We start from the raw sequence: 21,717 nt of genomic DNA on the forward strand, positions 1-21,717 counted from the left end.
GTCATCCAAATCTTTCACTGATCAATATGCAAACTCCCCTCAGCAAAAGCAGATGAAAAAAAAAAGGCACAACAATATCCTTGAACAACACGGCCTTCTAAATGATATTGCTCTTCAGCACACAGACATTCCAAGGTATCGATTTCTCAGTCTAAAATAACAAACGTGCGTGTATGCTTATGTAAGCAAAGCTGCCAACACAGGCAACGGCAGCAAAGTGGGATCCTTAAATCCTGCCATGAGTTTTCACACCTTTATTTGACATATTTAGGACACCGTCTCAACTCAACAGGACTTCAAGTGCTAGTACTTCTCCATGAATGATATGGGGATATAACAAATTGCCGCCGCTTGAATGCCACCTTGAATTAGATAAGTCTCCCATGACCTGGTGCACACAGTTGTCAGCCTGGACACAAACACTCCTGCTGTGGCGCTCTGTAGCCGTCTTAATGGGATTATCCTCCCAACAGTGCTCTTGCTAATTGTTTAAGCAGCTATATTAGCCTTCTACACCTCTCTAATTGGGTTAAAATGTCGATTTGTTGAAAGGTTGTCGTGCTACAAGGTTGTCATCAGTTGGTGAAGGACACGTCCTTTCGATTGTCTCCTCCACACATGCTTTTCTGAGGACTCATAATTTTACTGGTTAGCCTCAAGTAAAGGTCCCGGTCTTTATTATCCAATGCAACAGCGGCCCTTGCTTGGCTAAACATTCAAATAAATTCCATAGATCAGGCCTCTGTTTGCAGCATCCTGCTATGGTTGATTTCAACTCTTTGGAGGGGGGGGGGGTTACAGAGGGAATTTTTAGACCTTTAGACTTTCCTGGAGAGAGAATTAATAAACTAATAATTAGTTATTATAATGAGTTATTGAACTAATAACTATTTTCTGCTTATCAAATCACTGTCAAATAGGGACATTTTGCAGTTGAATAAACCATTTTTGCCTGCACAGAGTCACACAAGCAAGATGCACCTTGATGCAATCATTAGAGTCAGTGACAAATAAAGCTCTCATTCAGAGGTGCAAGAGTTGTTAAGTTTAACAGAGCAGAAATCTCATTAGTGAGATTTCCAGAACTAAGTCACAAGGGTGTAACAAATGATAAGTTGACCTTTATGGCCTCTGGGTATCAGAGTGTCTCTGCAGAGCCCATTGACTCAGCTTTATGGCACGGCACGCTTAATGAAATCATTGTTTCCTCCGTGTCAGCGTCATTAAAGTTTTATTTTACAAGAGCGCACATGGTTTCGCTTCAGTGACAGGGATTTGCTTTTAGGGGAGGCGGCGGTAGGAATCCTGCACATCCGGCTGACTTCCACATTTGCAACCGGATCGCAGAGTCTTTATGTCATTGATGACACATGGAAAATGTCTCTTTTTTCCTTTTTAGACCTACTGTGTCACCCGTAATTACCGCTGTAAATTATGTTGCACATGCTTCAGTGCATTGATGGAGGGAGGCAAATAGAAATTTGTGATTATCTTGCGTAAATAACCTGCATGCTCCACCTCCCTTTATTGGCCCAGGAATTTACTTTAAAATCGGACGAGCCACATCGCGGCGCACATCATATTCGGAGTCCGATGTGTCGCCAGCAACACTACGCCAGGAGGATGGCCCGGGTTGCGAGCGCTTTGATCCTGTTGTGTTTTGCATTATGCCTTGTGGAGAAGACAGAGAGTAAAGACCTCCAACTTGAAGATGTCTTAACATGGATGGACAAATTGCAGGAAATGCAGGTGAGAATGATCCAATTAGACTCAGTTCTATTCATAATACAATCAGACTGTGCTGTGATCTGCCATGCAGCTGTTCTCGCATCCTCCTCTCATGCTTAAGTTTTTGTGATATTGGATGAGTTTGACATCTTTGTGAATGTTAAAAAAAAAAAAATTCTGTGTGCTTTTAGGAATCAGTAAAGAAACAAGCTCTTGTGAAAATGCTCTATAAACTGTATAAATCTGAAAATGGACTTGTCCGCCAAGAAGACGGAGACACTGAGAATCAAGAAAAGAGTCGTCGAGGCCTGGATGGCAACAAGATTCCGGGTCGCAGAGGTGGCTGCAAGACATTCTTCTGGAAAACCTGGACTTCCTGTTGATGTTGTTCTCTCCATGACTGACTGTCTATATTTAAAAGTGAGATTGTATCTTGTGTCATCTTTATCAATTAACCAAAAACAAGTGTATCCTGTATCCTGCTCTTTCAGTGTGATAAATAAATTGCCTGTGCATTTATTAATTTGTCTTCTCAATGCACAAGACAATTGGCTGAAAAATATATAAATAGGTATAAACCTGGGAAACTACAACTGCAGCTTGTGAGGGCAACGTTGCTCTGGAATCTTAGACATTGAGTATGAAAGGTTTGGATACCAAAACTGCCTCTCATATGTTGGGATCTTTATAGAAATGAACGAGCGTGGCAATGACATATTACTGGATAGAAAGAGATTAATAAAGGTGTGGGGGGGAAGGGGTGACAGGGGGGACTGTGGAAGAGGATGGGAGACAAGGAGACATAAACCAACTACAATACAATAGTTACAATAGACAGGTATTATCCCCTGGGTATTAAAAAAAAATGTCAAATTCTGAGTTTGATGAGGAACTAGCAGGTAAACACAGAAGAAGCCGACCAAAATAAAAAGAGTTCAAGGGATGAGGGACAAGAAGTTCCTCCACTCAGCCAAAGGCCACCAACCTGTGCTCAAGCTGCACCCAGATGCCCTCAGCTAGAGAGCAGGCCAGACTTCTGGTGAAAATCACCATAATCGGCACCACCAAAAACCATAAACAATGCAGGCTGACGCCGCCACAGCTCCGTGAGCCCTCAGATTCTTTGACCCTCCTCTCCACATAAAGAAGAGAAGAAGAAGTCTAGAAGAAGAGGAAGAAAAGGAAGAAGAAAAAGAAGAAGAGAAGGTCCAAATGTGCTTCCAGCTCAGTCTCGGAACTTCTAAAACTTTTTGATATGGGCTAACCATGTTAAATAAAATATTAGTCATATTTTTATGTTTTTTGGAACATGACTGGAGGAACACTAGAGAAGAAAAGTCACACTCAGATCACGTCTGTGTCATAAGCAGAGCAGAGAAGAGCCAATGGCGCCAGTGCTGCCACAGGCTTCTCATCTCATGCAGTAAACAGCAGCGACTGAGACTCTGCAGCCTGTTTGTAAAGTAGTTTATTCCACCCCCTTAGTATGCTTTGATTTTAAATGAGTCTCTATCTCCACTGAGTCGGATTTTGCTGTCAGGGGTTTTAAAAGCTCTCAGCCTGTACACTATTTGTTTCCCCCCACAGTTATCATGGCATGAAAGGGCTGGAGAGAATATTCAAGTCAGGGAGATGTGACATTAATGCCACGGGTTCATCATTTGACAACGCCATCATTCACAATCATGAAATAAAAAAATAAAAAAATCATAATACATTGTATTTGAAGCGTACATGTGTCTAAACTGTGAACCAACACATGGTTAACAAGAAGCCAACAGCAGCACAGCAGACAGTAAAACTGCTTGTACGTAGATGCCAAAGAGAAGACGGATGATTTATTATGCAGAAAAAGTACCACATTGTCAAAATTGTTTCTCTTCCTGAACCTTGCGTAACTTGTCACGTCTCCTGAAACTGGTAACTGACATCCTTTCCTCTCTAAACTAAACTTTGTGCAAAGTGGTGTGCATCAAAGCACTAGGGTCCCGTGTGAGGCATTAGTGTCTCAGGTTACTGGCTGTCATCCTCATTGCCGGGCAGAAAAAAAATTGGTTGGCTGATTGTGCATTCGTTCAATAAAACTCATGCATCCCAAATGCTGCCTATCTACATTTCTGACCGTCTGGCCTTCTTGATCTTTCTGACACCTCCATAATCCTGAAACTGGCTCGGGGCCAGCCCTCCATGCTCTGTGACTGCAATTGGGACAGCGAGTAGAAACTGTAAGATACATCTGGTGGCAGTGAAACAAAACCCATTGCCCTCCAACAAGTAAAGAAGACCTTCGTTAGAACACACACTCAGGAAGGCAGAGGAGATGTGTGTTAATTTTGGATCAGGAGGTGAAAATGGAGCGAGAAAACAGAAGAAAAGAGGAGCTGAAGGATGAGCAGGGGGCGAAAAAAAAGAATCTTAAAGCAGCAGCTTTGGAGCATATCTTGGCTTAGTATCCCTGGTGTCCCTGGGCTATTGGGATTCATCAGGCTAGCTTCATTCTGCATGAGGATGCTCTGCCAATACATTAGCATGCTCCCACTGCAGAGCTTCTTCAATAAGAGTGAGCGAGAGCGGCAAGCACAGAGTGCGTGAGTGGGCGTGTGGGTGGGCGGCCGGCAGAGTGGGATGACTCTGTGTGTCTGCCATGTGTGTGTGTGTGTGTGTATGTGTGTGTGTCGAAGTTCAGCATGTGTATTTGCTCAGAGCGCACTTAGCATGTGCAGACCAGAGAACAAAAAAAAGCAGCAAAGCACGCACGAGGAAAATGAAAATATATTTGTTTGAAGCAGATTTTCTCTCAAACAAAAGCTAAAATATCATCCTGAAATGAATTGAATGCAGGAGATGTTTTTTCGGTTGTTTTTTTTTTTTTTTATCAGAGAAGAAGCTCTTAAGGCAGAGCAAAATCTTCCTTGTTTTACTTTTTAGAAGTAAACTTCGGGCGATTAAGAGACCTTGGGTGGCTGATCTGTATGGTTTAGGGCCGCAAGGGGGATTTAACGCTTCAGAAATGCAGCGCTGGGTCTTCGTCGTGATGAGTCATATCTAGTTAATGCTGTATTTCAGAGGAGGCTAATAAAGGGATTCAGGAGATTGCGCTATTTGCAATCTTTAGGCGGCATTTTACACGAGTAGTAGGAGGAGGAATGCAGGTAAAATATCTGTTCCTGTTGTCTCGGGATCCTCCCACATGTTCCACAGCGCCGGCGTTAGGGTTTAAATTCGCTCTCTTTAAAAACAACAGTGCTACACTCATTCAAATAATCACTCCAGAGCGGCACTCTCCGTCTTCTGGAGGCAAACACATTAGACTCAATTATGCGACGCCTTTGCCAAGTCTGAGCAGCACGTTTGGATGCAAAAGACCGCCGATAAAATAAATGGATAGATAGATAAATAAATAAACAAACACGGCGCCAGCCAGATCAAAGGGAGCATCACTGAGCTTTAATTGAACAGAGACCAATTATTTTTAATGAGTCGAACTGAGTGCCCCACTTCTCACTTGGAGTTCCCTCATTCTCTCCCTGGGAGGACAAACAGAAGTGAAACAAGTGCGGCTCCAGCGGGACGCCCAATATCAAAACAAGAGGAGTGGGGGGTGGGGTTGGGTGGGGGGGAAAGGTAGAAGGGATGTTTCCAAAAAAAACAAAATGGAAAACACTGTTCAGCCTCGCATCGACAGTAGTCAGGGAAAAATGTTTTCAGACACCCTTGAAATTTTATACAACCTCTATTCATCTGAAAAAAATAACCAAACATAATTCTACACAATAATTTGTGTTTGACATGGACGAAAGGGTGCACATGCAGGTGGGAGCATATGGGTTGCGGTTAACTGCACTAAAATAATTTGCACTTTGGCATTCAAGACTGTGTGGTTTATCCAAAAAACTGTTTCCCCATCTCTGTAAAACCCTGGACAAACTGCACAGAACTTGGTGTTCAATATTACCGTCACCAAGAGATGCTGCAGCCAAAAGACCTTTTGCGTTCTGACAGCAGACAAACAAACATAACTCATTGCCTTGTGACACAGAGATTCTTTTTTTCTTTTTTTCTTTCTTAATTCTAGCAAATGGATTTTTGGATCGCATAGATGTTGTGCACAGTGCCAGGCGGGACCTTTAAAATGCAATAAAGGCCTGATGTCGCATTTTAACTGGAGTGGGACCACATAGGGGATGCTAAAAATCAGTCATTAGTTCCGCTGGGGGGCAGATATTAGGAAGTAGGTAGGAAAGCCTGAGAGCCATAACACAAATTAGAGGCGTTTTTCAGCAATTCCCTGTTAAAACCGAGACCAGAGGACAAAAAAATGTCAGGAACACTTTTGGTTTTGTCCTTACAGCAGGAGTGTGTGTGTGTGTGTGTGTGTGTGTGTGTGTGTGTGTGTGTGTGTGTGTGTGTGTGTCAACAACACAATAAAGCAAAGGGCAGCAGGTAAAACTCCGCCCACTGGCTGTAACACTGCTGGCCATTAAAGAGAAATTTCAACAAGGTCAAACAAGCAATTTTGAAGGATAATATATTTTTATATATATTGTATGATTGAGAGTCACAGAGAGATCTTGAACAGAAATAAAAGAAATTGAAAATAAACAAACAAAGTGATTAAAAGATTTTTTGTAACATCACACGTCCTTAGACACCCAAACCGCAGGAAGCATTTCCCCAAACGTGCCTGAGAAATTCACACTGCCGTGATTGGCTCATAAATGTAAACCCTTAGGTGGAGCAAAACCAGTACAGATCCTCAACCCACTTTTCTGAGCTGCCGATTATCATGAATTAGAAAGAGATTGATTGATAGAAAGTGGTTCTGCTTAACACTTTTAGCACTGTCAGGATTAGCCTGAGTCAGCACTAATAGGATTCCACAGCTCATTTTAGAATAAACAGTCCTAAGTTGGCATAAATACGGCACTAAATTATTTGCATTTTTTGTTTTATTTAACGACTCTGTGATTCGACCAGCTCACTTTCATAAAGACCTATTAAGCAGCGGAAAAAAGAAAATGTCACCGCAAGGAAAGAACAAAAGTAATAAAGTTAAACTTTGACAAGTTTTCATATTCACGCTTTTCTTTTCCTGGGGCCGATTCTAATAAGGTGCCGAGGGGTTGATACCCACGTCGTAACCTTTTAATGCAGCTCCATGCACCTCTACAGCAACGTTCAGGTAATTAGCACTCTGGGGGACATTTCAATGCAGACATTAAGCCCACATGTCTTCTTCCTCTTCTTTTTACTGCACAGAAGGAAAGGAGGGAAGGCCATGGAGGACTGGGGAGTGACGGGAGTGAAAGGAGAAGTGGAGGCCAAGGCTGCAGCTAAAAGGACGGAGCAGGAGGGCCGCAGCCTTCGAGCTGATTGCAGCCCTTGCCCTCCCGCCGTGCATCCGGACGGAAGACGGCCGGTCTTGACTGAGTTCTGCGCCCCAGATAGAGGTAGTGAACAGGATGGCACGTGGGGGAGTGCACGTGGCATCCTTGTATCATTTGTTCATTTGTTTTTCCATATAAAACCAAATGAAAAAAAACTACATAACAACTTCTTCATTCAATGTGTGTCCCAACAACCAAAATGACAAAATCAGATAAGAAATTGTTTTTACAATTCCCAATTTTGCACTCAATTGAAAAATGGAGATAACAGATAATGGGTTGATTGTCCAATTTGGAAACAAGGTCAGACGTTTTCTACTACATTTAACAACTGAAAATCTTTTTGGACTAATATTTTTTTGTTGAAAAAAGAAAACACTAATCAGCTATAATATGATCAAACCAATCATCTGATCATGTGAAAAATGTAAAGCTACCTCAAGCTTTTCAGCAATTACAACAGTTGCTGCAATACCTAATGACAAATTACACCAATTTTAATGGCAGTCACATCTTCCGGTCCCTCTTCCATTGTCTGAAAAGCACAAACGTGGCCATTTTTGTGATGCCTGCTGCTATCTCTCGCATGCTTAAACAAGAAATCTCTTGCATAGTAGAAAACTTCTCGCTCACACACCTTGCCTCAAATCCAAATTGTCCAAACTGGAGAATTGCCCGTTATCCATTTTGTCCACTTTCCAATCGAGCAAAAAATCGGGAATCAGAAAAAAAATTGATGAGGGTTTTTTTATTTTTCATTTTGTTTTGTTTTTTGTTATTGTGGCTTTGGTTTTATATTAAAAAACAAATAAACGAATGATACACGGGTTCACATGACTGCCGATCCTGCTCCCAACTCCCAACACCTTTAATCCTCTCCCAGCTCTTCAGGGATAGAACTGCTGCTCCATGTTTACATGCTTGTTTCGCACCAGCATTAAATTCGGCCGTGTTCCCAGGGAGCACCGTCCACTGCAGCAGCAGCAGCAGCACCGGAGTCAGGCCATAATCCCTCCCTCATCACGACCTGGCGTAAAAAAAAAAAAAGAGCAGGGAGCCAGCCGCTGCAGACCGCAGCATCGGGCCATCTGGAAGTCTGGGAGCTGCTCTCATCACTTCACTGTGCTTTTTTTTTTTCCAAGGGGACGACATTTATTGTTGTTTTGCAGCTGCTGTCGCCGTTTTGTTTTGGACGACGGGTGGATTTATTGGCTGTCGCTTGATCCGCCATGGTCGGCAATCAAATCTTTTACTTTATGTCGTTGCGGTTTCGCTTGCATCTGCTTTTCAGAGAGTGTGTGGTAACACACAGCTCTAGCAGTGATGCTGCAGGGGGGGGTCTTCAAAGTCTGAACATGTTAAGGTCCAACAAAGCATCGCTTTTAGGAGGAAGCTGATTCCGGTGATTTTTGCCTTAAACAGAGGGCTAATTATGCTGCATTATGGGGGGAACATAGAGTTTTGGAACAATTAGTTGTCCACTGGAGTCAGAAGGTAAATGTGCAACTGCTTTGACCTAAATGTGTTTCAGGTTCAACTTTTTTCATTCCACCACATCGTTCAAGTCTCTCTGAAGTCTTGCGAAAGGCAATAGAATTTTTTTGTTGACAGTCAGTGATTCCCTGACTTTTTCTCTTTGCTCCATCATAACCCGAAAGAACAAGCAAGTGTCACGTTAGAGAAACTCAACGTCAGTGTGCAGTTATACGGGAAGGACTTGAAATCTTCTGTTTTGCTGTTCTCTTCTCAGCCCCCTCTTTCAGTTTTGTCTCCGTGGGCCACAGACCTCTTTCAGTCTCTGTCCCTCTGTTGAACCTCAGTTAGGGGACAACATGCGACGCCTGGCCCAACTCTTGTCTTCGCTCTCCACAGCCGTTAGCGGGGAAGACGACGAGCCGCAAACCTGAAAGTCAGGGGAGTCTTAATCACTCTCCTCCTCCATCTTACTCCTCCTCGTTCTCCCTCGCAGACGGCGCGGAGAGGTCTGTTTCCATGACAACAGCAGAATTAAGGGCAAGGAAGCGCCAACCCAAAATGACACATCGGATTTAGGGGCTCGTGAGAAGATAAATCACCTCGGGTGAATTGATAGCGGAAAACGGATTGGATTCCGTGAATGTGAAACACACACACACACACTCACACACACACACACACACACATGGTATAAAAAAAACTGTGATGATGGATTAAGCTTTGCTTATCCCTCTGCCTCTCTTGTTGTTGCAGAGACTTACATTAATTTATGTTACGACGAAGAAGAATAAAGTACAAACAACAGTAACAACTAACGGCACACGGAATCAATCACGGCGTACCAGGAACGTTCTGATAACATAGTCTTTATTCTTAAACAATCACTAACTCCATTCTGAATTGTATAATCAATGCATATTTTTTTTTTGTCATCTCACAATTCATAATGCATATATGAGTGTGTTCTAATGCAGTGAAATCATCTGCAAACATCCAAAGAAAAAGAACAAATAAGTTTTAATAATCACGTACAAACCAAAACCTTTTGCTCTCTCTCTCTCTCCCAGATTGCAACAGCGACTCCCCTCCCCAAAAACAATATCAGCCCCTCCCTTCACACACCTCACCCCTCGCCCCACCTCCCACTGTTCTCCTTTACTGCTTCCTTGTCTTCAGCTATTTATACCTTCCTTGTTTTACACATTCTTTCCTAAAATCCTCCCATTCAGCTGCCAACAGTTGACATCGAGTACATCCAATTTCATGCATTGCTTCAAGTCCATGTATCTCTTTTGTACCAATATAAACCACTAGGGAAAAAAAACAACATACCTATATATGCTGGTCTTGATTCAGATTTTTTTTTTGTAAGTACAGCATCTAGCGCCCTGTACCCGTGTTCTGCTGCTGCAGGTGCTGTGGAAGTTGAACTAATCTACCATTAGCTCACCTCAGCTATATGGACATGGGCCCCATCCACCACCAGGTCAGGGTGACGACCCGCTGGATGACACACAGATGACACCTGTTCTGCTGTGTGCAACTCACTGTGTGCTATTGACTGTACACAACGCCAAATTAGAGCATGATTATTTTTCCATGAACTGAGGGTAAGAGAGATGCATGAGCCCTTCCTCGAAAGGCTGATCAAAATGTTGCATTTTAAAAAATTAAAGAAAATTGGATTTTTATTGTCTTCCCGAATTTTAAGCAGTCTTCACCAACCGAGCCAACTCTTACAGTCATGCAATACACATGCTTCATCTTAAGATAGTCTCCAAACCAAACTTGGCTCAGCTTTGTGTCACTTTTATTGATTAAACGAGTATCAACCCTGTTCTGACCTCCGGGGAAACCCTCCACCACACCACTAGGCCAGGCTTTGTGCAACGGGATGCCGGACGACGAGCAAGTCGGGGCCCAATTCACCAATCAAGCGCAGGCCTTCCTGAGTTAGACGAGCTAATAGGGGATGAGGAGCTGAGCGATGTGGCGTGCACGGCGTACCGGTCAGTTCACCTTGTTTGTAAAGCCCTGTCAGGAATATTGATTCACAGAGGAGAAGCTTTTGTCCACAATGCAGCGAATGGCTCGTTTCATGGGTCACAAAACAAAAGGGAACTGGGGGGGGAATGGAATTGCACGTGATTACAACGTGGGACGAACAATCTCACGACCTCCTAGAACCTGTACCTCAGTCCGGATGTTCTCCATTTCTTTTTTTTCCTCCATTTTTTTTTTTTTGCAACCAAGACGCTCTATTGCACTGGAGTCGACTTTGTGTCCTTACAGGAATACAAAAAAGTCACGTGTCGGTTAGCATTCGGGCACCCTGTCCACCAGTCCTTAGACATTTCTGATGCTACCATAACATAAATAGAAGATCTTCTGAAGACCACGCCCTCGTACCCCCTCTACGGTGCACTCCTGACCACCTCAATCCCTGCTCTGGCTTTGAAAGGAAAAGAAATAGCAAAAGTCATTTGTCAGGGATTATTAAGTGATTTTGGACAAATAGCTCAAAAGCCTGTAGGCTGTCATATATTCATAGTGCGAGTTATCATCGTGGACTAGTTGGGCGCAGAGCAGAGGCAGAGGTTTTGTCTTTTGTTTGTTTTGAGGTGCAAGTGTGTAGTGAGCTTATTTTTTGGCCATGGCTCAAAGTGCTGATGCTAGTCGCCGTCTTCCTCTTAGATCTTGGAAAAAATATGTTTCTGTGAATATCTCAATGTTTCACACCAAAGTTTCTGGCAAATATTATGAGTACATTAATCTTTAGCTAAACAGTTTCCCTTCAGCTATGACTTAGACCTACTTGAGCAACTTTCTTAATCAAGCGTCTGACACATACACAAACAACAGGAAGGTGTTGCCAACTTCTTATTACTATTTTATAGAGACATGCTAGACGTTTCTCTATTATATTGCTTGTTTCTGATCTGTCCTATTGTAGCAGAACCACACGGGAAGTTCACGTCAGTGTATATGAAGCAGCCCTATGAGTTCTCGTAGACACCTTAGTCACACTTGCAGAACACACCTGAGTAATAATCCCACCTCACCAAAAAGCACTCATCCCGGCACAGAGAACTGTCCGGTACATTCAGTCTTATCCTCACACCAGCAGGTAGTGCGACAGTGCATCAAGATCAAATCATGAAGAGGAACCCTGGCCCACATTTGAAAAAAAATAAATAAATAAAACCAAATAAAAAAGCCGAAGCAATTGTGTCAGCAACACATCAGTTATGTCAGTGTCAACGTTAAGTCTTGCCAACATTAACACAAAAAGAAAAAACATATGATTAAGCATATAGGGGCACATTTCAAACACAAACTGACGAATGCAAAATGAACATGAATTAAAGCTTGTTTTTCACAGCGTAAATTGGAAATAATAGTAATTTGTATTTGTGTGAAGAGAGACGACCAATCCTTTCTTTGTTTATCACAGCTTTTTCTTCTTTTTTGCATAAAATGTTGGTCAAGTCCTGATTGAAAATGTTTTTTTCCTCTCATATATATTCATATACATATATATATGCATATATATATGTATATAATCCTCTGGTTTCATAATAATTCATCTAAAAGGTTTTCACAGGCAAGAGTTCAGTTTTGTTTTTATGTTGTCTTGGGTGTACAGTAGTAGCTCCTCCTCAGCGCAATGCCCCCTTTTTCTTTTTCTTTCCGTTTATGTTTTTTTTTTGTTTTTTTTTTTAATCAGAGACCCGGGTTAGTACACATTTCTGAGGGGCGACGAGTTTTCCTATGGCCCCTCCCCCTGAGTCAGGATGAGGCCACGCCCCCTGCGGAAGCCCCTGTCCGGCTGCTATGTGGAGTCCTGATTGACAGCTTTCCCGCCGTTCATGGTGGGAGTCCCTGAGCTCTTCCTGGAGCGGTGCTTGTCCTCTATCTCATGAAGGGACGGCTCCCTGTACATACAGACTGGAGGGTGGGGTGGGGAGGGAAGGGGCAGAGGGGGGAGAGGGGAGATTGAAAAGATGGATGTGGAGACAGAGACAAGGTCAGGCGGGAGGCTGGAGGGGCAATTATACCAAGTTGATGGGGATAAGACGAAGAATTCAGTCAGCACTTTCTTTATGAGGCTGTTTGCTAACTTTTCATGACAGTATGCACCAGTGCAGAGAGTATTGCATTTAAAAAAATGAGTGTATTCTTGTTGCCACAGCTCAGGGTGTAGTTTATATCCAAACCAACATCCCACCGCTTCTGCAAAAGTGTCTGCGGTTATTGAGCACTAAGGGGAATGGTATTTACTGACAAAGCTGATTTCACCTTTTCAAAGAAAAAATGTATAAATAGAATAGAATAGAAATGGTTTAAACAAATTGGGCCCTGAATAACCTATTTGAAAAATGTTATAGATATACCAGAAAAATTAAATACATTTTGAATAGAGACTCAAGCTTCTAGAGTCTATATACAAAACCAAAATGAGAAATGTAGTTTGGCGTCGAGGTTACAAAGTAGATCCTCTGGTTTTCATCTCGAAGCTTGATTCTAATCGGTTTGTTAGTATCTGTTATCATCTGTGATTGATGAAAACAAGGATTCTTTGCATTCATCAAATACTATTTTAAGCTGTCAAAGCTCTAAGAACCGCCGTAAGGGGCAGAAAGTAGCGGACCATAACGACGACTGACACTAAAACCCTTAATAACCAGAACAGTGTCGATCCGAGTCCAATAAATGGGCGGCCATAAAACAGACACACTCAGTATTCAAAAGATGTCATTTTTTGCCCCATACCTTCAATGGGCCTGGGCACGAAGTGTGACGAGGGCTTTGTCTTCTTGACTCGGTTGCCCTTCATAACTTGTCCCTCCTTTGTGAGGCCGAGGAACCAGGCCCTGCCTGACTCTTGCTGCCGGTACACAGTGGATGAGTAGATCACATAGTAGTTCTCAAAGACGGACTCCTTGAACTTGCACTCAGGTGTGAACATCTCCTGTAGGAGAAAGAAAAATGAATCAAGGTTCAAGAATGTGAAAATGAAAGTTGCATAAAAATACAGTGTTGAGAAGGCGGAGTTAGCAGAAATTAGACATAATGGGATCGATAACACATATGATCACATACTTTGAGAATTTAATAAGAGCCCTAGCTGATGTGGGTTGTGGAATAGGGTTGGCGAAGAATGGTGGTGTTAGGGTGCTTGTAGTTTAGACTCCCACCAGTAGATGTCACTGCATGTGGGACAGTAGACCCTTTAAGTGAGCGTGTATGCAGCACATAAGGAATCAACAGACAGATGGTTTTAATGTGGCCTTGTGCATTTCGCCAAGTCAATGTTGGCGCTCATTACTGGTGTGTACACTGCCAAGGTCAGCAAGCTGTATTCTCTCTCTCCCTCACACACACATACACACACACACACACACACACACACAGACACACACACACACACACACACAGACACACACACACCCTTGGAATCCTAGTTAATGGTGAACAACGAGATTTTTATCTCTCGGCTTCATTATCAAAACAGAAAGCCAAGGAGAAAGCCAAGGGTGAGAGACAGTGAGAAAACTGGGAACAGGCAGAATATTTGGAGAGGTGAATAGTTTCGCCGGTGTTGTCCATTACAAAAGAGTTTTGAGAGAATGATGGTGGCATTGAAATTTAAATAGGGACACAAACGCGTCCCGCTGAAAGTTGAGGAACCAAAATTCAATTCAGTCAAGGAGGCGAGGTGATAAATATGTGCTGACAAGCTGGACACCAAATCCTCATCATCGCCAACCTCTCCTCGAGCACTCTCCTCCTCGTCCCAAAGCTTCCCAACCGCACCAGGCCTAAATTAAAAACTACCAGCCCTCACTCTGAAGGGCAGGGAAGTCAGGTGTGTCAAAAATAGATTCGGGTGGAACAGCTGGCATGCTGGATGTTACATCGTCTCAGCTCAGCCTGACTTTGTGTTGCAATATAGGGTGGGCGGGCGGATGTGTGCGTGTGTATGCTAGGCCTATATTTCATTCATTATTACCTCCAGCAGGGTTCTGTGCCCTTTTAAGGTTGCCCATTTGAGTGACAACCCAATTCTACTTCCCGCTGGAGGTGACTGTGTGTGTGTGTGTGTGTGTGTGTGTGTGTGTGTGTGTGTGTGTGTGCGTGCGTGCGTGCGTGCGTGCGTGCATGTGTGTGTGTGTGTGTGTGTGTTTAAAAACCTGCAGGACACTGAGGATAATGTAATGTCCATAGTTAAGACTGTACACACTATAGAAACTGATATATAATTTATGAAGGAAAGGTTTATTATTAATTAATTATTGATTATAAGCAGTGAGTGAGTTTCCCCTTTCCACAGAGCTAAAAAAAAAAAAAAAAACTTTTTTTTTTTCCTGCTTCCTTCCTTACTTCCTGTGGTTCAGGGTGATGAGGTGCAGAAGTGCACAAAATGCATTCTTGCTGGGATGATAGCAATAATATGGTCATGATTTGAGAATAGAAAAAAAAAAGGTCAAAATATTGAGGGTGAAAAAATGACTACTTTAAAGACTCAAGGAAATCTCAGACCCCAATTGGACATGTAGCAAAAGTGAGAGGCGAGAGCAGGGCAGTGGTGGTAGTTGCAGGCTAGCCGGCTATTGTACTCCTTGTGCGCATTTTATTCAGGTTAACATTGATGTCGTGGTGCGTATATGATGAAATGTTGTCACTGCTGTTTCGCTGTTTGCTATTCACCATTTAAAAAGTATAGGAAAATGAAGAAGTGGTGGATCACAAACCGGGTAGCTAGTGTAATATGCAGGAACGATTAAAAACTGTGCAATGTTGGGAACACTGCTATTGCCATTATTCTTTAGAAAACAGATTAACGTGATCTGTGGCTTTTTTTTTATCCATTTATCCACCACTGTGCTGCTCTGTGGGTCAGAAGTGGCAGAGAGGAATATTTATCGAAAAGCAAACCAACCTCATTTACACAGCATATAATGAGTGACGTGAAAACAAATACGTGTTTTGCTAATGTCAGTAAAATGGACGTTAAAATGTTTTTGCGGGACTGCTCTTTGTGGTGTGGTAAACAAAGCACTGACGTTTCACACCCTCCTGTTGGAGTTCATGACAGTCAGAGGACAACATCTATTTTCATTAAGAGTTGTATCTCGAGGTGAGTAAAACTAGCAACACTCACACTCCTCCTGGCCTTGTTTGCTTATTACCACCTCCACAACAATGATCTGTCTCTTTAGTTTTAGTTTCAGTTTATCAGTGTGCAGTGTGGAGCTGGAAAGGTAGTATGCAGTCACAGCAATAAACATTTAAAGCATTTGGAAACAGATGTCCCTGTTACTGCAGAGTGGGAAAAAACAGCTAGTGAAAGTGAATCAAAGCAGTAGCAGTCGATAGAACCAAAGCAATAAGTCTCACCATACCAAAAACACCAGGAAAGCTGGTGGGGAGGGGGAAGTGCAGGACCGGTTCATTTATTCCCGGGGGATCAGCTCAAGCAACACCTTTCACATTACACATCACAATTTGGTCGGCTGTACGCGTGAGAATATCGATCACTGCAGCTTTTACCTTCCAAACTGGACTGAATTCATTGTTGTTCAAACTCAGTGTGTGTGTCTGCACTGACTCGGCTCACCACACTTCACTGAAATTAGCCTCAGTGCTTGTGGCCCCCTTTTTCAGTCACGTCGGCACACGGCAAGCTGTGTAAAGGACTCGGACAAGGTGAGGTCACATGGTCAGCGGTGTGAAAACGTCTCACTGCTTCGGCAGGAGGGAGGGCGAGCCCTGTGGAGAGCTGGCGACGGACGTGTGCAGACTCTGTCAAACTGCAGACATCTCTCTCTCCTTCTCTGTCGGGGTAGTGTGTGTGTGTAGTAGTGTGGTCTGGGGGATTGGGGTGTCCGTCAGAAGGAACAGATCCTCATTCATATCTGCCCAAATAGATGTGTTTGCACTTAAAAGAGATAGTTCTGCTAAAATTAACATTTCGCCCATTTACTGCTTTGAACTTTGTGAAAGTTGGTGCTGGGGACATTTTGTCATTCATGTCAACGTTGTGGGATTTGACCAACCGGCAGAATTCCACCCAATTGATGCCACGGACTTAACCTAACAAACAACAGATTGGAGACATACCATGTCTCGAGATTGAGACATACCATGAATCAATACTGTTTGGTAAATGTGGCACTCCTTTTCGCCTCCAAACGTTGGCACATGGCCAAGCCAAGAGCCAGGTGCTTATTGCATGCACAAGATTAGCGAAAACGCAACACGGCTGCCTTTGCTTACTTGCTCCCAGAAGTTGATGTGTACATGGTACATTCAGGATCAATGGAGAGCCACTGCTTGTGTAAAGCTTTTTTCAAGAACTGCTTGAAAAATGAGAAACTTATAATAGGAATAGTGCTCACTGTGGGTTCATTTTTTGGCCAAAACCATGGTGCGGTGTCCCCATTTCAAGTCAATTCTGACTAACACTTCTTCCAGATGCCGAGATGACATCACACAAACGCCAAAGATACATTACAAAGACCATTAGAGTCCTTGGCTACTACAGGTATGCATTGGGTTTTATTGTCTATGAATCTCCAGAATGATTATCTGCATTATAAAATCTCAGCAGAACCTGTATCAACAAAGCGGTGGGCCAAAATTCAATTTTGAGGGAATTACCCTCCACTGTGTCCTGAACTGCCCAATCCCTCCTATCCATTCAGGTTGCTTTTGCTTATCTGCAGTAGAATCCCCTCCAAATGTGGACAAGGACGGCACTCTGTTAATGTCTATGAAAAGAATTGGAGCGGTTTAGAAAGCGGCTGCTCCCTCGACCTCTCCCTTGATGGCTGGGGAATGATAGGGGTTGAATGTAAGTGACTTTGAAGTCTTTGATGGAGTGCCTTGTTTGTGAATGACTGAGTAGAAATATGAGATTAGGCGACGGGGGTCAGGCTTCTTCTGATTAATGAGCTCTCCTTAACCGATGCATGGAGGCACAAAGAAGAGAAAAAACATACATAAATTTGGCCGTACGGACAATGAAACGAGCCATTTCAATGCGACACACATGCAGTGATCCATTAAAATGCGTGCCAACAGGTCTGCCACATCACTTTTCCCACCAAGAATACATAATCTGCCAAGGGTGTGAGCGCGCAAAACATGGGGGGTGATGTGCCACATTTCAGTCGAGTGGTAAACTGACTGCAGTGAGGCCTATTTATATTCTGTGGTGATTTGAAGGAGAAAGACGGGGACTTGTTAGTGAAACCGGGCACGTGAGAATAGTCACCTTCCACCATTTGGGCTCTCAGCAGGGGATATAAGGGCAAAAAATAAACACAGAGGTATACCAACGACACTCCCATGTAAATGTAAGGAAATACATTTTTATATCAGCAGCGTCAGCCCACGTTTGTCAAATTCAATCAATTTTGCAACATATCCTCCACTAAATGAAGGATTTATTTCAAAGAACAGGTGTGCATTTGATGTCCCAATGGCCTTCTTTTCTGTTCTGCTGTTCCTTTTGGGGATCGGTACTCCAGATCATATAGCTTTTGTTTGCATACTTAGGGGCAGATCCTCAAAGAAGGGTGCGCAGCGGTAAAATGCGGCACGTTTTACGGCGAGATTGCGGCTGCAATCTGCGCCACAGTTGCGGGTATCCAAAAGGTTTTTGATCTAATGACATGCAGGCGCAAACACGCCCGCAAATGCGGCACCTGAAATAGGTGCGAATGTTGCGGTCTGGCAACCTGAGAGCTTTTGCGCAGTTTGTGGCAGTTTGTCTCCACCAAGGCAAGAATTGTGTGTCCCGGCAACCTGTATCTCTTTAAAATGTCCCGTTCTCGGAGGTCAAACAGCGAAACTCTGCTACGATAAAGACGCTCCTGTGAGCGCCTGGCATTACGATGCCTCCTCCGTCTACCAAGACTGCTGCCATAATGGAAAGAAAGTCAAGACGCAAGACGCGTTAGTCACCAACACCTGAGTACCATTTGTATTTTTCATAGCCGATCTAAAATATTGGCATGTATACTGTAGTCTATGCCGATCTATATATCAGATTTGGGGAGCCATATATATATTCCAGGCTTTTCAGAGAGCAAAGTTTCACTCAGAAGCCAGAAACACTTTGACAGACAGAAGCTGCGCCTGGTTTTGAGTGGCGGTGTTTGCGTCTGTCAAACTGCGTGCGGACACGAGTGCAAACTCTTTCTGGATCTGCCACTGTTTGAATGAGGCATATTTGCATAGAAGGGGGCGTGTCCTTTTGCGCGTAATGACTCATTTAAATACATTCAAATGAATCTGGTGCAGCCCTGCCGCTACCTGCGCCTCGGCGCATTTCCCGCCGATTTTCACGTTTGCGTCCCCTCTGTGGCTCGGAATCACCGTTTTTGGCGCCGTTTACACGGATTTTCTGCCGCAAAAGCCGCGCAATCGCTTTGTGGATCTGGCCCTTCATTTTTTATCTTGGATTCCCTCCTGACACAACCGTTTTTCATTTATCCAGACATTAGACCAGGACCAGGACTTCATAGCTTCAGGGAGTCTACTACTCGACCAGTGAGTGGCACCAGTGACAAAATGGACATTGCAATACACTGATTAAAGCCGAAAACTTAAGAATTAAAAATAAGGCCATGTAATTGGAAACAGGACTATAATAAACAGTGGTGGGATAACTCAACATTTCACACCATGAGAAACTGTTGACATGTTTTTGTGTTTGTAGAAGCCAGAAGAAAGCGCCACTGCATGCACCAAGGGCAGCCAAGCAAATGGTCCTCGTCTCTGCATACGTAAACAGATTCCGGCGACGTGACACGTGATTGTGAGAAAGGAAAACGGGCAAGACAGCGGTAGCAGCGGCGGCGGCAGGTCCTCTGCCTGGAATGCAAAGTGAAAACACAAAGTAAGAAAAGTGAGATGTAATGAGTATGAAAGTGGGTTGCCGACAAAACTGGGTTGGATGCATTCTGAATCCAAATCAGATACTGGCTCGTCGGAGACGGGTGGGTGCGGGGAGAGGCTGATCTCCCCGTGAAAAGGAGCTCGCCGCTGCCAGCAGCTGCCATTGTGTGACTTTTCTGATACAGAATAACAGTAAAAGGGGAGACCTCCATGGAAACATGGGCCAGGCCAGCGGTGTGTCAGTGGCACTGGTTCTTGGTGACATTCCCAGGCTGTGCCATGTGCAGCATTGTCCTGCCAGAGACTGATGTCAGTGATTGTCTAGACAGTGCTTAACCTTGAAAAGACTCTAATCTATTCATTCCCAATTTCCACCGTCAATGTGTTGTTTTCCTCTATATGTCTTATCAGTTTTCTGTTAATACTCTAATGCCTCTCGGAGCACAGGGAAGGTAAATTGTTAAATGAAAACCTGACAGAGGCTTTGATGGCTTGGGTTGTCCTGTCCAAGCAGAGCACTTTACCTCCTTGTCATTCTGTTGTTTTCCAGGCTTTACTTTATCGGGGTATTTTTAAAACCTCCAGAGAACAATTTGTCTCCCTAGTGCATGTGTGGAATTTAATCAGCAACAAATAGATTGGTTGCTGACAAAAAAAAACTATACGGTGAAATACCTAGCTGTGGGCTGGTCGTAGCTTCTCAAATGCAATACCAAGCATTCCATTTAGATTTGGGTTTTCTTTTCTTTAAAGGCCCAGTGATTTTACATCCGTCTTGAACAAGCTGTGATATCAGTGTCACATCACACCTTCGCTGAGAAGATTCTACTAAAGAAACATGGTGCAACAACGTTGCTGCTGCATTAAAAGTGGACCTGCTCTTTAAGTCGTATAAATGTTTCTTCTAAGCATATGCAACCACAACAGATGTTTATTTTAAATTCTTATGTAACTTAAAACTATGCCATTTGTTTGTCTATTTTGTGCCGATACATCCCTTTGAATGTTACATGTTGAGCCTTTAATCCTAGTTTTCGATGCCTTGTTTTACGCCCACATTCCAAACAGACGTTTTCTAATGCTCCCAACAACTTACTTTTAATCTTTCTTTTTTTAATACAGACATAATTGAAACCTTCCAAACTAAACAATACTCTCTAATGTCCCTTTGTGATGTCAGTGAAGAATTTACTGACTTCAACAAATGATTATTTCTGTCACAAAAGCAATAAACTCAGATAGATAGATAGATAGATAGATAGATAGAGAACAGCAGACAGCGGTTGCTGCTGTTGCCGTAAACTAGGTCATATTGAGTGTTATAAATAATAGAAGGGAGCTCTTCATTGTCGATGCTCAGCCCCCACGCACTTCATTGCTAAACACTCCACAAGCATTATCAGCCATCTCAGCCATGCCTGCATTAATCAACAGCTGCATTCAACTGACCAGTGGAGAGAAAAAACTTGACACCTATGTGAAAGAACCACAACAGAAAGGGGGGGTTGGATTCTCAAAGTTGCGGCATGACGCACATACTGAGACATCTGAAACATATGCAAAGACGCAGCTTGTCACATCTCCCTCACTGCACATGACCGGTACAAAGACACAGCAAGCTGGGGAAAAAGCAAGAGAAAAAGAGAAAATGGAGGAGCGAGCAAGCGTGCGCAAGAAGGTTGGAAGACACCCCTTGGTAATTATCTCCCAGGAGGGGAGCGAGGCAGCGAGCCATGCATCTCAAGGTCCAATACGTTAAAAAAGACTAAACAAGACAACAAGACCAGCAGTCGGATATTTTATGGGTCACATCAGCAAAAAAAAAGAAGAAAAAAAAGCATGTGACGGAGAGATGAAAGACAGTCGGGGAAGAAAAAGAGAGGGAAAAGGGGGCAAATGACCTGGGGAAATGATGACAGGAGTAAATGTGAGTGAAAGTGAGAAATTTGGAATGAGGGTTTACTTTACAGCTGCGGCTGTTGCACAGCGGGACCTTCTATTAAAGCCCGAGCAAAGAATACAAATGCCTCCCTGCGCAGCTGTCTCCAAGCCTGCCTGGCGCAAAAACACAAACTGCACTGGTGAGCTAAGCTGATAAATAATGGAAATTAGGGAGGAAGACTATATGCGCCTCCACCGAGCGGCTCGCATGTTAATTCGACCCCTTCCGCCGGCACTGTGTGGCTCTCCGAGGCTTACAAGGCTCGCCGTGATCCCG

At 43.4% G+C, this 21,717-nt stretch overlaps 1 protein-coding gene across 3 annotated transcripts in view; it reads right to left on the reverse strand.

The window, feature by feature from the left end:
- Positions 1-9,441: 9,441 nt before the first annotated feature.
- Positions 9,442-21,717, reverse strand: part of fgf12a (fibroblast growth factor 12a) — a 31,881-nt gene continuing 19,605 nt past the window's right edge. For all 3 annotated transcript variants that reach the window (XM_076021322.1, XM_076021320.1, XM_076021321.1), the window contains 2 exons: positions 13,365-13,563; positions 9,442-12,539 (listed from right to left, as the gene is read on the reverse strand). In XM_076021322.1, coding sequence (XP_075877437.1) covers positions 12,424-12,539; positions 13,365-13,563 — 315 coding nt within the window. In that variant the 3' untranslated portion in view covers positions 9,442-12,423. The remainder of the gene's footprint in view (positions 12,540-13,364; positions 13,564-21,717) is intronic.

Source organism: Nelusetta ayraudi, unplaced genomic scaffold (assembly GCF_046127955.1).
Source record: "Nelusetta ayraudi isolate G7.1 ecotype Tasmania unplaced genomic scaffold, CSIRO-AGI_Nayr_v1 ptg000011l, whole genome shotgun sequence".
NCBI classification, from domain to species: Eukaryota; Metazoa; Chordata; class Actinopteri; order Tetraodontiformes; family Monacanthidae; genus Nelusetta; species Nelusetta ayraudi.